Source organism: Stegodyphus dumicola, chromosome 1 (assembly GCF_044657685.1).
Source record: "Stegodyphus dumicola isolate Sdum_Otavi_A_Nest chromosome 1, ASM4465768v1".
Taxonomy (NCBI): Eukaryota; Metazoa; Arthropoda; class Arachnida; order Araneae; family Eresidae; genus Stegodyphus; species Stegodyphus dumicola.
This window is the reverse complement of record NC_140768.1, coordinates 105,873,177-105,887,230: the sequence shown is the minus strand read 5'-3', so window position 1 is coordinate 105,887,230 and position 14,054 is coordinate 105,873,177. Positions and strand designations below refer to the sequence as shown.

Below are 14,054 nucleotides of genomic sequence, written 5' to 3'. Positions count from 1 at the left end.
AGTACCAATCATAGTTAAACAGTTACCAGACCAAAATGTCACCAAGTTTGGCGATAAATATTGCTCAGCAAAACCCTTCCCAGCTTGATAGTGTCTCCCCAATGTAACGAGATAGCCATTTATGTCAATGTTAAATAGACTTGCCTGTATAATCGTACTTTAGCTTTCCTTTCTTGAGGCCGTTCATGTAACATTATACAAAATCTGTAACATTGCCCCATTTCCAAAGACTGCAAATCCCTGGATAGAAAGCCATGCTTACAACTAAGGGAAATTAGTGCCATGCTAAAATAATAATTTCAATAAATAGAATGCAACAAATCAGTTACTAAATCAATAAATAAATGCTTGAGTTCACAAATTTATATACACTTTGGACCATGGTCTTAGTAAAGCTATTTATACCATGAAGAGTATGTACTATGACCATACAAGGGGCTAGCCTGTCATAATGAACAATTTTAGGCTAAGGACTTATGGGCAATTTTAGGCTTAGGACTTTATGATTTATGAATCTGAACTACGATGTCATTCAGCCTGTTTAGGAATGTATAAGAACTGTCCTAAGATATCTGTATTTTAGGAGTCATTTGGGCTTTGCCTGTGCCGAGTAGTTTGCAGAGTTCTTTAATTACAGGTGAAATAAATTCCTTCCTTGATTGGAATTTAACTGAAGAAGCACTCCAAACCTGGAAATCCAGTGATGTATCCTTACCTCTGTTATTGGGACAGCCTCTTGATAGGAGATGCTTCAAGCCACTTTGTAAAGTAATCAATGACAATGTATTTGTTGCAATCAGCGGTTTGTGGCAGAAGTCCCAGGATATCGAAGGTGATGCATTCAAAAGGCGCTCTTACATTATAACATTGCAGCTGCCCTTGCTACATTTCTCCATTCCTATCTAGTCCACACAGGCTTTGCAAGATTTGCACCACTTTTGCATGCCAGCCATTGCATTGCTACATTAGAAGCACTGTCTTCACTGTGTCCAAAGTCTTCATTATTTCAAAGTGGCCTCCAATCAGACTGCTATGTGCTTCTTTAAGTACATTTGGTATTTTAGAAGTATCAACTGCCATTGGAATGCCTTTTGCATCATTCAATTCGAACTTTCATTACAAGACACCATTTCAAATGTGGAGCGAATTCCAGAAAGCCCAATATTCTTCTGTCATAGGACTATAGACTGAAAGGCCCTGCCAGGTAGATTTCCTGTTTGAAGAGTCCATTAAGTCAGTTAGGGTTTTAACATCGCTGTCTTCCAACTATTCTTTCGTGACTTCGCTGCTCCATTGGTCTGGGCCAGAGGATATTGAAGTTGTAGTTTGACGACTACACAATTAACTAACTCCTATTTTTCTTCAACCCTGGAACAATTTGGGCTGCTTTCTGAATAGGGTCTTCTAGACAGGACATTGGCATTTCCGTGTAATGATCGTTTTCAGTGGATAATGATGCCATATTCCTGGAATCTAAATCCATCTGGATATTTGGCCTTCAGAATTCTTGAATTTTAATGGTGCATGATCTGTGCAGAGTACGAATTTTCTATTATAGAGATAATGGTAGAAATATTTAATGGCTTTAAGTATGGTGAGCAAATCTTTCCTCGTGACTCAGTAATTCTTCTCCAGTTTAGATAGCCACTTGCTCCAGTATCCTATAGTATATGTAGTGCTCCAGAAAATGTCTCAGCTGATGGACATTTTTGGGGTGTCTCCAATCCTTAACTGCTGACACTTTTCTGGATCCATACACATGTCTTCCGCAGAGATGATATGACCAATGTAAATCTCTTCCTGGTTGAAGAATTTACATTTGGCAGGTCTGGCTTCCTTCAAATTCTAAAGCATCTTCCTAATATTTTCTGAATGCTCTTTAAAACTTTTCTGTACAATGAAGATGTTGTCTAGGTATACTAGACAGGCTTCGTAGAAAAGACCTTTTAGCATGGTCTCTATAAAGGTGTTCAAATGTTTCCATTGCATTACAATATCCAAGCTGCATCACCTTAAACTGCCAAAAAATCCTTGTATGGTAGTAAATATTATCTCTTCTCAGTCATCAGTGTGTATCCCTACTAGCCAATATTCACTCTTTAAATGAAATATCGAGAACTGCTTGCTTCCAGAAAGAATGTCCAGAATGTCTTAATTCTAGGAAGAGGGTACACCCAGAACTAATGATAGCTTGATAAAATTTATTTTCCCAAAAGAAACACTTTAAATTTCAGAAACTTTCTGCCAAAGTACTCATACAGTTCTTCTCTGTGTGATGACGCACAATCACTAGTCACTACTTCAAAGTTCCAAGAATGTTAAGCACAACGCAATGCAATGCAGATCTAAAGAGCAAAGCTCACAGTCCTTTCAATAGTCTGAAGTTAACTCTCCCTTCAGTCTTATATAGTTTCCTACTGACCATTGAGAAAGCTGTAGTACCTTGCATTTCTTGACATTACTGAAAGGCATATAGCGATAAATTACTGAGATGCTGGGACAGACCAATATGTCTCCAAATGGTTTTCAAGTTTGGGAACTATTGGCAATTTCGTGCAAAGTATGGCAATACAAATTAGCCGCTAGAATTATCTCCAGCTAAACAATATCTCCCCAGTTTACCTCAATGTTAGGTAGACTTGCTCATGTAATCTTATTTTTTTTTTTTTTTTTTTTTTTTTTTTGCAAAGCTTCGCTTTCTTCGCAAAGCCGTTCATATTACATTATACCAAATTCATATACAATATGTTTTATTTTCATGAGAGGTGCACCACTTACCTGTGAAAATCTACTGTATGGCCATTCCTGCTGTATTTATCTGTTCAAGTATTTCAAATACATACAGTATGGCATTCCTGCTGTATTTATCTGTTTCAAGTGTCTCAACTACATGAACACATGAATTTTTGTAATAATTTGTAGTTATTGTAATAATTTGAAACAGCTGGCAGAGAAAGTTATTAAAAAGGAAAATAAAAACGTTATACTAAATATTTGTTTATTTTATTGATATATTTTCATCTCTGTATTCATACATAGGCTATGAATAACTTTATAAATTGCTGATAATTAAACCTAAAATTAATATTTTTTTTTTAATTTTGAAAATTAATCTAAAAGTAATATTTATTTGATTTATTTTTTCTTATATGTATTTTCTTATCCAAGGTGTTTTTCTCTGTGTTCAAATATTATCTTATTTTATAAATTTCCATTTGTAATGTCAGAAATTTTAATCAACTGCTGAAGGACAAGAAAGTACTACACTTTTTGCTGAAAGATTTTTGGTATTTTGAAAATTAGAAATTTTTAAAATAATAATAATTAATGCTATTTAAAATTAAATCCTTGACCTTTTGTAACAAGTAATAAAATATTTTTTCATACATTTTGTAGGCCTTCAACCAACTGGGGTCTTATCAAAGTGCCACTGAAAGTTAAAAGCTTTCATCAGTTAGTAAGTAAATATTTCAAAAATTTCTTGTTCATTGGTATATTTTAGCATATATTATGTAAAGTTATATAAGTTACCATGTGGTCAATATTCTGGCTGTAATTCAACCACCAACTGATTGCTAAGACTTAGAATGTCAGATAAGGCATGCTTGTTGGTATCCTTATTGAAAATTTCAAAGACAGCCCGTCCATGTATGGGATGGAGTCATTTAAATTCTTTTTGTCCAGAAGTTATCTTAAGAGATTAGCAGTATGGAGTTAAGATATGTCAAACCCTCATAGCCCTTTCCTTCAGGTTTTCTCTAACAGAACTGAGAGATGGCCCTTGTTATTCTTTAACTAATTTAATTCAGGAGACTGCCTTTCATCCCCTTTTTTTTCCTTTCTTTCCTTCCCCATGATTAAATCATGGAGGTGAGAATAAAAGGAGGGGCCAACTCTACACTACAAATGAAGCACTGTTCTCCGGCTTCACTCTCCAGATGAGGTATTTTTTGTTTACATCCAGAAGCTCCCTTGACAACGCTTTGATAGTAATTCAACACATGACAGCTCCATACAAATCGAAAAACGGGACACTTCTACATAAAAGAAACATTTATTGTGTGATGGATAATAGCAGTTTGTATAGTTTAGTGACATTTATGCAGAAATCATGTCTTGGTTATTTTCCGATAACTAACAACAGAGATTTTGATTATAAATTTGTTTTATAAAATTCTAAGCTGTTGAATTACAAAAATGTAGATTTTAGCAAAAATCTTATGCTTAAAGAATGAAAAATACCTTACGATACCTTTAAAACTGTATGCATCTTTCAATACCCTTGATAGTGTATTTGTTACTTTTATTTTGTATTCCAAACACCAAAATGTTTTAAATAAAATAAATTTTTTTGTCATCTACATATTATTGGAACATGTATCTTTAAAAATTTTAGAGGAGAGGCTTCATAGTTGCTCATTTTAAACTCATAATTTTATTTTTATATAATTGAAAAATAATCACTTTGGGTTTACACTTTAGGTTTACTAAAAAATAAAATTACCACCAAATGCTGCAATCCTCGTCAAAATTACAGACAGATAAGCCAATAAGTGAACTTTTCCTTTATTTGTAACCACACATTTATGTAAAATTATATTCAATTTTAAAGTCAAGGATTTAATACAAATGTGTGGAACAGAAGACAGATACATTTGAAAATTTGGCGGAAGTGCCATGTACAGTCAAGGTGATGTAACCATTAGAACATGCCACATCATCAAGACAGCTTATTAAGAAATTAAAAGCAGGGTAATCGACGGAGGTGAAAACATTTGTGTATCCTGCCAAAGGAGGTCCGATCATGAATGGTTCTCTTATTGATTTTAGATTCTTAAATGTTTCCCACCCAAGTCTTTTCTTCTGGGAAATCTGAGGCTCATGCTCGCATCTTAATGTACTCAGGTCTCATTCATAGACAAAGAATGGCTAACTGGAGCATATTACAATATTTGCTCTCAGTATCGTAATTGAAAATTAATTATATTTTACATATTTCTTATGTAAAAATTTCTAGTGTATGCTAAATTATTGTAAATTACTTTACTCAAAAAAATATAGTAAATATACAGAAATTAAAGACTTTCACACGCCAAAAAGAAAAAATATGAAATAGGTATGAATATTTATGCATATGCATGTATCTTGCGAAAAGCATGTATTTGCCTTTAACAAAATGTACAAATGTTTATTAAATTATTTATAAATTTATTTGGAAGTGAAGTATTTATTCATTCATAAACTCCTGTGAAAGTTTCTGTGAAGAAATCTAGTTATTAAATGTATTGAAATTTATAATGATTATAAATATTATCTAAATATATATTGAATTGTAAACATAAATTGAAATTCTGTAGACAAATATGTTTATAAAACTATATAAACAAGAATTGTTCATACTGGAAAGCAATTTAAGGAAAGCATGGTATTGTAAAGCAAATTCTATGAGATGCATACTTATAAAGAAGCAGTAAAGAAGATTTTTAGAATATGTATTATTGAAATTAAGGGTAAAATAATCTGAGAAGTATTAAAAAGAATTATTCCCTTACATTTTATAATAACTCAGTTACAAGTTTTAAATAATATTTTTAAAAAATCCTTTTTGTATTCCCTTCTAGAAATATTCAGAGAAATTTAAGTACATGGAAATGAGCACCACTATTTAATGTATCTCACTGTAAAAGGTGCTCTAATTTGAAATGGACAGAACAGAGTGTTAATTATAAATTGACTCAGATTTTTGATTAAAAAGATGCCTCAGAATCTAAAATATCATGTCATATTCGAGATAGTATTTTAGAAAGAAGCTCTGTAAATAGAAAAGAAATAATGCTTAATATTTTAATATTTGTAATATAACAAACTTTGTTCTTACTACAGGGTTCGTACGGTCCTTAAGGGTCCTTAAGAGCCCTTAAAAGTCCTTAGATTTTTTTGAATTGATTTTTGGTCCTTAAAAGTCCTTAATTTTCACCAAAATCGGTAGGAGGTCCTTAATTTTAATCATCTGAAATTTCTGTCTGTTTTTAGGACTGCCATTTCGAGTGTGAATTAGCATTTTGGAGGAATATTTTTGGCAATTCACTGACATATATGGTTATCTTTTGAATGGGTTCATGGTTTATAATTTGTTTCTATTTCTAATATAAATGATGGAATACTGGAATTTCTAAGCAAGAAGTGAAACATAAGCATTTCGAAATTAATTTTTTCTAATAAAGAGCTCTTAAACAACTTTTCGCTTTGGAAATGTGAATTCTTTTATTAAATAGTTCTAAATTTCGCGACTTATCAACAGTTTGGCGATTTTAAGATCAGCTTCTATAGAAAATTTTTAATTCCGAGATCTGAATTTTTTTTTTTGACAATTTTTTTTAAACATCGTAACATTGATCAATTTCATTAAAATAATGGTAATATATTGAAATTATATTTAAAAAAGAAGATTAAAATAAAACATTATTATTTTTTGCTGTCATATTATAAAGTTTCATTTTGGCAACTTATACAATATTTTTAATCTGAAAAATAAATGAGGTATAATGCTATAAAGCACAATTTACGAAACAGCTCTTAGCAAAAGCAAAATTAGCTATGTAATTAATTAAAAATGTCTTCTTTTGTAATTTTTCATTGTAAAGAGTTTTTCCCATGTGATTGTCTCAGTATATTCAAAATTCTCAGAATATGCACCAGTTTTCTCTATAAAATTAATTTTACAATTTTTCCCTCCTTTTTCCTTTTTCCAAAATATCTCTGGCTTTTTGCTGTTACAGAATTGGTAGGGATAATTTTTCTTTAGGATTTTAGACATTGCAGCTTGGAACGTTTAGAAGGATTTGAAGGCAAGATTTATGGACCCACGATTCGAGAAATATGTGACAAAATGAAAAATGTCTCCATGGTATCAACACATAATGGATGTATTTTACAGAAAGTTTGCAATGAATTTCTTACTTTTTTGAGAATGTCTGGAAGAACAATGAAAACATAATATTTGAATGTTTTACTTCTGATTCTAGAATCTTAACATGTTTATTTTCCCTTTATTTTCTCTACTTTTCACTAGACACAAGCATGGAAAATATCAAAAACGCTTCTAATCTTATCACATGGGCAGGCATTATAGATAAGAATGTTTTTATTAATAAATAAATTGAATACTTACAATTTAAAAGATTCATCTAATATGTCTTAATGCATCATACACAGAGCTGGTACACATTTTCCCACCTGATGCAATCTCTGTGGATCCTAAATTCTGCTTCCAATGTCTGCTCTAAATTCTAAAAGTTTTGCCATTTCTAGATTTTGTTGTTCGTTGTGTTACTAAATTCTAAAAATTCTGCCACATCAGCTCTGTAACCTGCCTTTACCATATATATTTCATATTTCTTCTGAATGTTCATATTACTAAAGAAATAAAATTAGCCGCTTTTTGTATAAATTCTAAATGCATTTAGTGTTTTTTAGAATAACAGAAATCCTTAATTAAATCCAAAAATTCTAAAATGAAAAGGAAATGTGTTGAAGAAAGGAACTGAATACATAAAGAAAATTATTCTTCAAAAATATGTACAGTTATTATTATGTAAATTACCCAATTGTTTATGATTTGAGCCTTTACTATAATTTCCCATTTCTGTTTCCTCATATGATAGAGTTACTGAGCCAAATTAAATTATTTAAATAAATCATAATATCGCTAGTCCACATTTTTAGTTTGAATTAGACTGTTCTTGTTTAATTACGTCACCGTGAGCTGTAATTGATTTTGTTAGCATTAGAAAATGCCTTTATGGTCTAAGTTCCTTTTAAATAAGAAGCTTATTTAAACTTTTGTCTGATATTGTAAATACTTTCAGACATAGCGATAATATTCTTCACATCTGTCGGGGGATTTTGGACTATTTAACTTTTACCAGATCAAGTAAACCCTCGTAGGTACATTGTGGAGAGGTTGGCAAGTTAGGACATAAAGCACGCAGAAACGAGCGAGAGCATTGGTTTGCATATTGAGACAAATCTGTAATTGTTAGAAAAGATGCTTTAAAGAGAAGGAAATTGAGGCAAAATGGGAAAGCTTCAAGTTAAAATGATGGATAAATATTTTTGAGTGTTGTTTTACAAGACGTAAATGTTTTGTAGCTTTTAATGTGTAATTATTCTAATGTCCTAAATTACATGTATTTTAAACTGTGAAATGTTATTAGATTTTGATTTTAATAGTGTTTTTGTAACAAATATTGTTAAAAAATAAAATTTAATAGTGGCCATGTAAATCCATAATGACTAAGGTTATCAAACTACCTAATTTAATTATTTATAACTAACTGCATAACCCTTAAAAATTATCTTTACATATTAAAGCAAGTTATTTCCTTTCATTGATACTCACTGTGGTCACAAGATAAAATAAAAAAATGTAAAAATTGAAATAAAACTTATTCTTTGCATCTAGTGAGACTTAAAATAATACAAAACAGTTTATCACCTCTGGTGCTTTCATGGCTTATTGGAACCTTAAAGTATATCAACGGGGTTACAATCCCTGGAACTCTACACGAAGCTATGACACTAACGGCATCAAACAGACCCTGACTAACTTTCAACACTTGTCAACCGTGCCTAGGTCAGGCCTTTCAGGTTTGCTCTAATCAGCAGGCCTCTCTCTAGACAAGCAGCAGTGATGACAACATTCAGTCTTTTGGTTAAGAATCATGCTGATTATGATCTTACTTCTCATTTCAACCTATGCTGTTTGACATAAAATCTACCTGCTATTTACTAAACCTCTAGACTGACCAAGTATGTGACAAAATAAGACATAAAAAAAGTCAACATAAAGCTAACAGTTAGTAAAATGTAAATGTCACTTATCTTGTTTCAAATATGTCAACTATTATAAGTTTAAAAAATTTAATGCTACTTGATAAATTGCATAAGTTTACTTTATTCTCAAACCTATTAATAATTATGTTAATTAATTTATGTTTATTAATAATGCATACTACTTAGGGATCTATTTCATTTTTAGGATGGTATTACAAAAGTGAAATTAAGGCATGGATAATATTAATTGAATTTATTCAGTTCCAATTTGCTCATAGGTCCTTAATTTTCTCATTAATGGTCCTTAAAAGTACTTAATTTCCGTGTGCAGAAATGTGTACGAACCCTGTACTAATTTTTGTAATCCTTAATCATGTAAAATCGAATTACCTTAATTTTTTGTTTTCTAATGTAATTAACGAAAACTTGTGAAAATATTTAATTCAAATTGAACTGTTCTGAGCAAACTGTTTTGTGAAAAGTATAGCATTTAATTTCATTCAGAATGAAATGTTTAAAAATGTATTCTTTTTACATACTTAAGATTCTGAAATATTGTAGAAAAAGAAAATATATGAATTTATACATATATTTATGATGTAATTACAAAATGTTTACATCTGATTGTGTCAAAACCCATTGATCTTAATGGTAAGTCACTGAATGTTTTGGTCTCAATGAAGGGAACACCAGTGCTTCAAAGCAGTGTATGTGGAAAACCATTAGGGCCTATTTACTTACTTTCTACCTTCAGGGATTGAAGATTATAAACTAATGTTAGAAATATATTATATGGAATTATCTGAAACTAGTGGAAAGTGGTGCAAGTGGCGCAAAAATTAAATTGTATGGAGCAACATAAAGTTGGAGAACTTATAGTGAATATTTTATGAGAAAATATTTTTTAAAAAATCTCGATTTTTCTTAGATCATAAAAAAAAGCTAGTTAGGAAGCTAATAGCTCATACATTTTTGTGTTAAAAAAATTAAATAATATATAGTAGTAATACATTTTTTACCTAATATGTGTTAGTATCACATTAGCTGATGCATTCATTACATCAAAAGAATTTGATTATAAAGAATCGTATTTTGCAGCTGTCATTAATCTATGTTGTATTGGAGTAGGCAGTATAAATTAAATGCCTTTAGCTATACAGTTATTGCAAAGAATGTCATGAATTTTTTAATTATTTTTTTAAATTTATTTATTTATTTATTTATTATTTTTAGCGATTACAGTTTGAGGAAATGTCTGGGAATATTGATCACTTAGGTCTTAATATATTGCCTTTCTCAAACAGTGATATTTCTAAAAAATGTTTAAAAGAAAGAGTATCGTTAGGAAAACATGGTGAGTTCTTTCCATCAATTTCTTTAAGAAAACATCTTCTGTATCTTTAATTCTGAATTCTGTACATACTTTTTTTTATTCATTTAAAATTTGGAATAAATAGTATACAGTACAAAGTCCGTAATCCAGACGTCCATTATCTGGAATGATCTATAATCAGAACCTCAAATCCACAAACTTTTTTTTTTTGTATGCTTTACGCATGCGCGTTTAATGTATAATGGACGGTATAAGCTAGGTTAAAATTATCTTTACTGATTCTAAGGCATTTCTGTTAATGTTGCAGATTACGCTGTTCCTTAATCTTCTAATTGAATCTGGCTTATTATTTTTTGCAGACTGTTAGAGCAATTTTATAAAAATTGAGATTGGACTTTCGATTATGTCAAAAAGAGTTTCCAATTCTGGAGCTGCCAAAGGATCTACAAAGCGAAAGCATGTTTCGATGTCCACCAAACAAAAATGAAATTGAACTTTGTAACTGAACAAGAAATTATGTCTATTTTTAGAATTAAAGAGAAAGTATTAGCACAAAAAATGAAGCAACTTTAACAAATTACATTAAAAGAAATTTTTAATAAAGTAAAAAAATAAATATTAAGCTTTTTTTTGTAAATTTTGACACCCTTTGGATCATAATTGCTCTTTATTTCATAAATTATGATTTCATATTTTTAATTATATAATTTCTGCTTGCCATCTTACCAGATTTAAATTAATGATCTATAATCAGGAAAAACCTCTAATCCGGAATCACGAGAGTCCCAATGAGTCTGGATTACGAACTTTGTACTGTATACTCTTTACCTCCTACCTAAATTTTGTTTAATTAACTGTGTTGTAATTTATCGCGTCAGTCCATAAGTTTGTGCGCATTAAAGAGTATGCGTGGAATTCACTATGATGCATTTACTAAAACAATGCAATTTTGAACCTGTTGAAACTGTCATTGTTTGACTAACATATTATTCAGTTCATCACCAACTTTCATAAATATCGAATGCAATTTAGTACCCATAGAAGATGAATATAGATAATCAGTACAAATGTGCTGTGCTACATTTTTATTTTTGTGTGGTGAATCTGCCAGGTTTGCAGCGATAAAAATTTATAGTGTACATGGTGAACACACCATTAGTGTAAGGACTACCCAGAAATGGTTTAAAAAATTTTAAATTGGAAAAAGCAGCATTGATGATGAACCCCATTCAGGACATTTTGAACTGTTAAAACCAAATCAAACGATTAATTCAGAAGTTTATAGCGAACAACTTTGCTGTCTAGATTCTGAACTGATCAAAAAACGCCCACGACTGGTGAATATCAAGAAAGTGGTGTTTCATCATGATAACGCTAGACCGCATACGGCTTGAACAACACTGCAAAAAATTAGTGAATTTAATTGGAAGCTTTTGCCACATCCTGCTTACTCCCCAGATATTGCCCCAAGTGATTTTCACTTATTTCGTGCCTTACAAATTTTTTTTCTGTGAAAAAAATTAAATTCTAAACAGGATGATGAACAATGAACAATGAACTTTCAAGTTTTTTTGCATCAAAACCAGAGTATACAGCAGTGGCATAAAAAAGCTGCCTGTAAGATGGCAAGACATTGTAGATAATGGAGAAAAATATATAATTGATTAAAATGTTAAATTGTGTTTTTTTTTTTTATATTTTTTAAAAATTTACCAAGAAAATGTGCACGAATTTATGGACTGACCCAATATATAATTCAAAAATTCATATAAATGTCATTTTTGGTATTTTATATTAAATTGATGCAATTAGAAGTTTAATGTGTAGTTAGTTGTAGCAAAGTCTAAACTTTAATAGGATATGCCACAGTGTATGATCTATTTCTGTTAGCTAGTTAGTTATTTTCAAGATGGAGGCGCTAAAATTAATTGTTTTAATAATTCCGTTTCCTTCCATTTTATGGCATGTTCAAATATAAAAATACCATTTTAATGCACCATCTATGGAATAAATAATTAACTAATAGCAATAGATTGCATTATCCTTTTGTACTATGATATCAATATAGGAAACAAGGCTAATAATTAGGATTTTATTATTACTTATTTTGACTATATGAGAGAACCCTTTTAAATTTATGTGTTAAAAAAATACTGTTTAGAGCTTTTATAGTTGTTGCATTTTAGACCAAAGAAGCGTTAGGCCAGAAGGGCTTAAGTCTCAAAACGAGATTTTATGTTAAATCGTTTTTCAAATTGTTGCCACCAAATATTGTCGCCCTGTATTATAGTGAAAAAATTAGATAATGAAGAATTTGCATGAATGTATGCATGTTTTTCCCATTATGAAAAGAATTGGTGTTTAGAGCCATCAAATTTTGAATAACGTAGTCCTCCATCTGAATATGGACACTTGGAAATCCGAATTTTGAATTTCTAATTTGTTTTATTGTGTGTATCATATTTTGTAAAAATTTAATGATTTTTTTATTAGCAAACTCAATGATTTCAAAGCAAGCAATGACAATGCTATGCACGTAAAAACATTTTTATCTCAAGTGTGTGAGACTGCCTAGCGGAAATTCTAAAGATATGCTGTTTTTAAATATTTTGTGTGCTTCAAATTTTGTAAAACTTTAAAGAATTTTTGATTAACAGATTCAATTACTTCAAAGTGAGCAGTAGTAAAATTGTACAGAAAAAAAATATTTTTATCTCCAATGCACAAGATTGTCTATCAGAAATTCTAAAGGTAGGCTGTTTTTAAATATTTTTATCCCTAAGGCTTTTTATCAGCCTTTTGATTTTTTTACAAACTCTATTGAATTTTTTATACTGTAAATATTATTATTATCTAATAGAGTTGAAAATCTAGAAACTAAATGTTTAGCTAATGGGCAGTGCCTAAATTTGTTACAATAGGGCAGAAAGGAATACCACTTTTATAAATTTTGGTAAAAGCATATAATCTGACACAAAGGGCCACAATGCATGAAATTCATTCTAACCCGGACATTATCATTTCCAACAAAGGTGGCCAGTTAGTCATCATGGGCAAGAACACATACATCAATGGTGTCACTAAATTCTTAAACAAAGGACCCTATAATCCATTCCCTAAAGACCCTTCATCTTCGGACCTCTCAAAAATAAAAACTATGATCAAATCCTCACAAATCCATTCCCTAAAGACCCTTCATCTTCGGACCTCTCAAAAATAAAAACTATGATCAAATCCTCACAAATCCTTTCGACTGACTTTAAACAGTCGCTTATCCCATCTGTTGCAAATTGTGCCAGATTATATGCTTTCCCCAAAATTCATAAAAGTGGTATTCCTTTCCGCCGTATTGTATCAAATTTAGGCGCTGCCTCGTACCCATTAGCTAAACATTTAGTTTCTAGATTTTCAACTCAAGACAAGCAGTTCTCTTCCGTTCCTCGATGTTTTGGTCACACATAACACATCCAATGTGAGTACGACTGTTTACCATAAACCTTCATCGGTTTGGCTTCCACACTTCAAATCATGTCATCCGACTAAACAAAAGTTAGCTTCATTTTATTCCTTTGTTTTTCGTGCACTTCAAGTTTACTCCTCCAAATTGGCTCTTGATTGAGAACTAAATTATTTAAAAGCAATAGCTATTAATAGGGGCTTTTCACCCAACATTATTGACAAAGGAGTTAAAAAATTCTTGTCTCAACACACCAAAAAAGCATTCTTTCTTTAGGAGATTATAAGAACTCTCTTATCATTCCTTTCTTTCTATCAGTTAGCTATAAAATTGCATGTATTTTACAGAAATTTAACTTTCAGGTTGTTTATTCTCGTATCAATAAAATTCTGAGTTTCATACTTAAGGACTCCATTCCGGATATGAATC

The 14,054-nt window shown here is 30.8% G+C and overlaps 1 protein-coding gene across 16 annotated transcripts in view; it reads left to right on the top strand.

The window, feature by feature from the left end:
- LOC118189861 (TBC1 domain family member 19) overlaps positions 1 to 14,054 on the top strand; it is a 130,138-nt gene that overhangs the window by 34,540 nt on the left and 81,544 nt on the right. For all 16 annotated transcript variants that reach the window (XM_085818727.1, XM_085818715.1, XM_085818774.1 and 13 more), the window contains 2 exons: positions 3,397 to 3,457; positions 10,069 to 10,189. In XM_085818727.1, the coding sequence (XP_085674853.1) occupies positions 3,397 to 3,457; positions 10,069 to 10,189 (182 nt within the window). The remainder of the gene's footprint in view (positions 1 to 3,396; positions 3,458 to 10,068; positions 10,190 to 14,054) is intronic.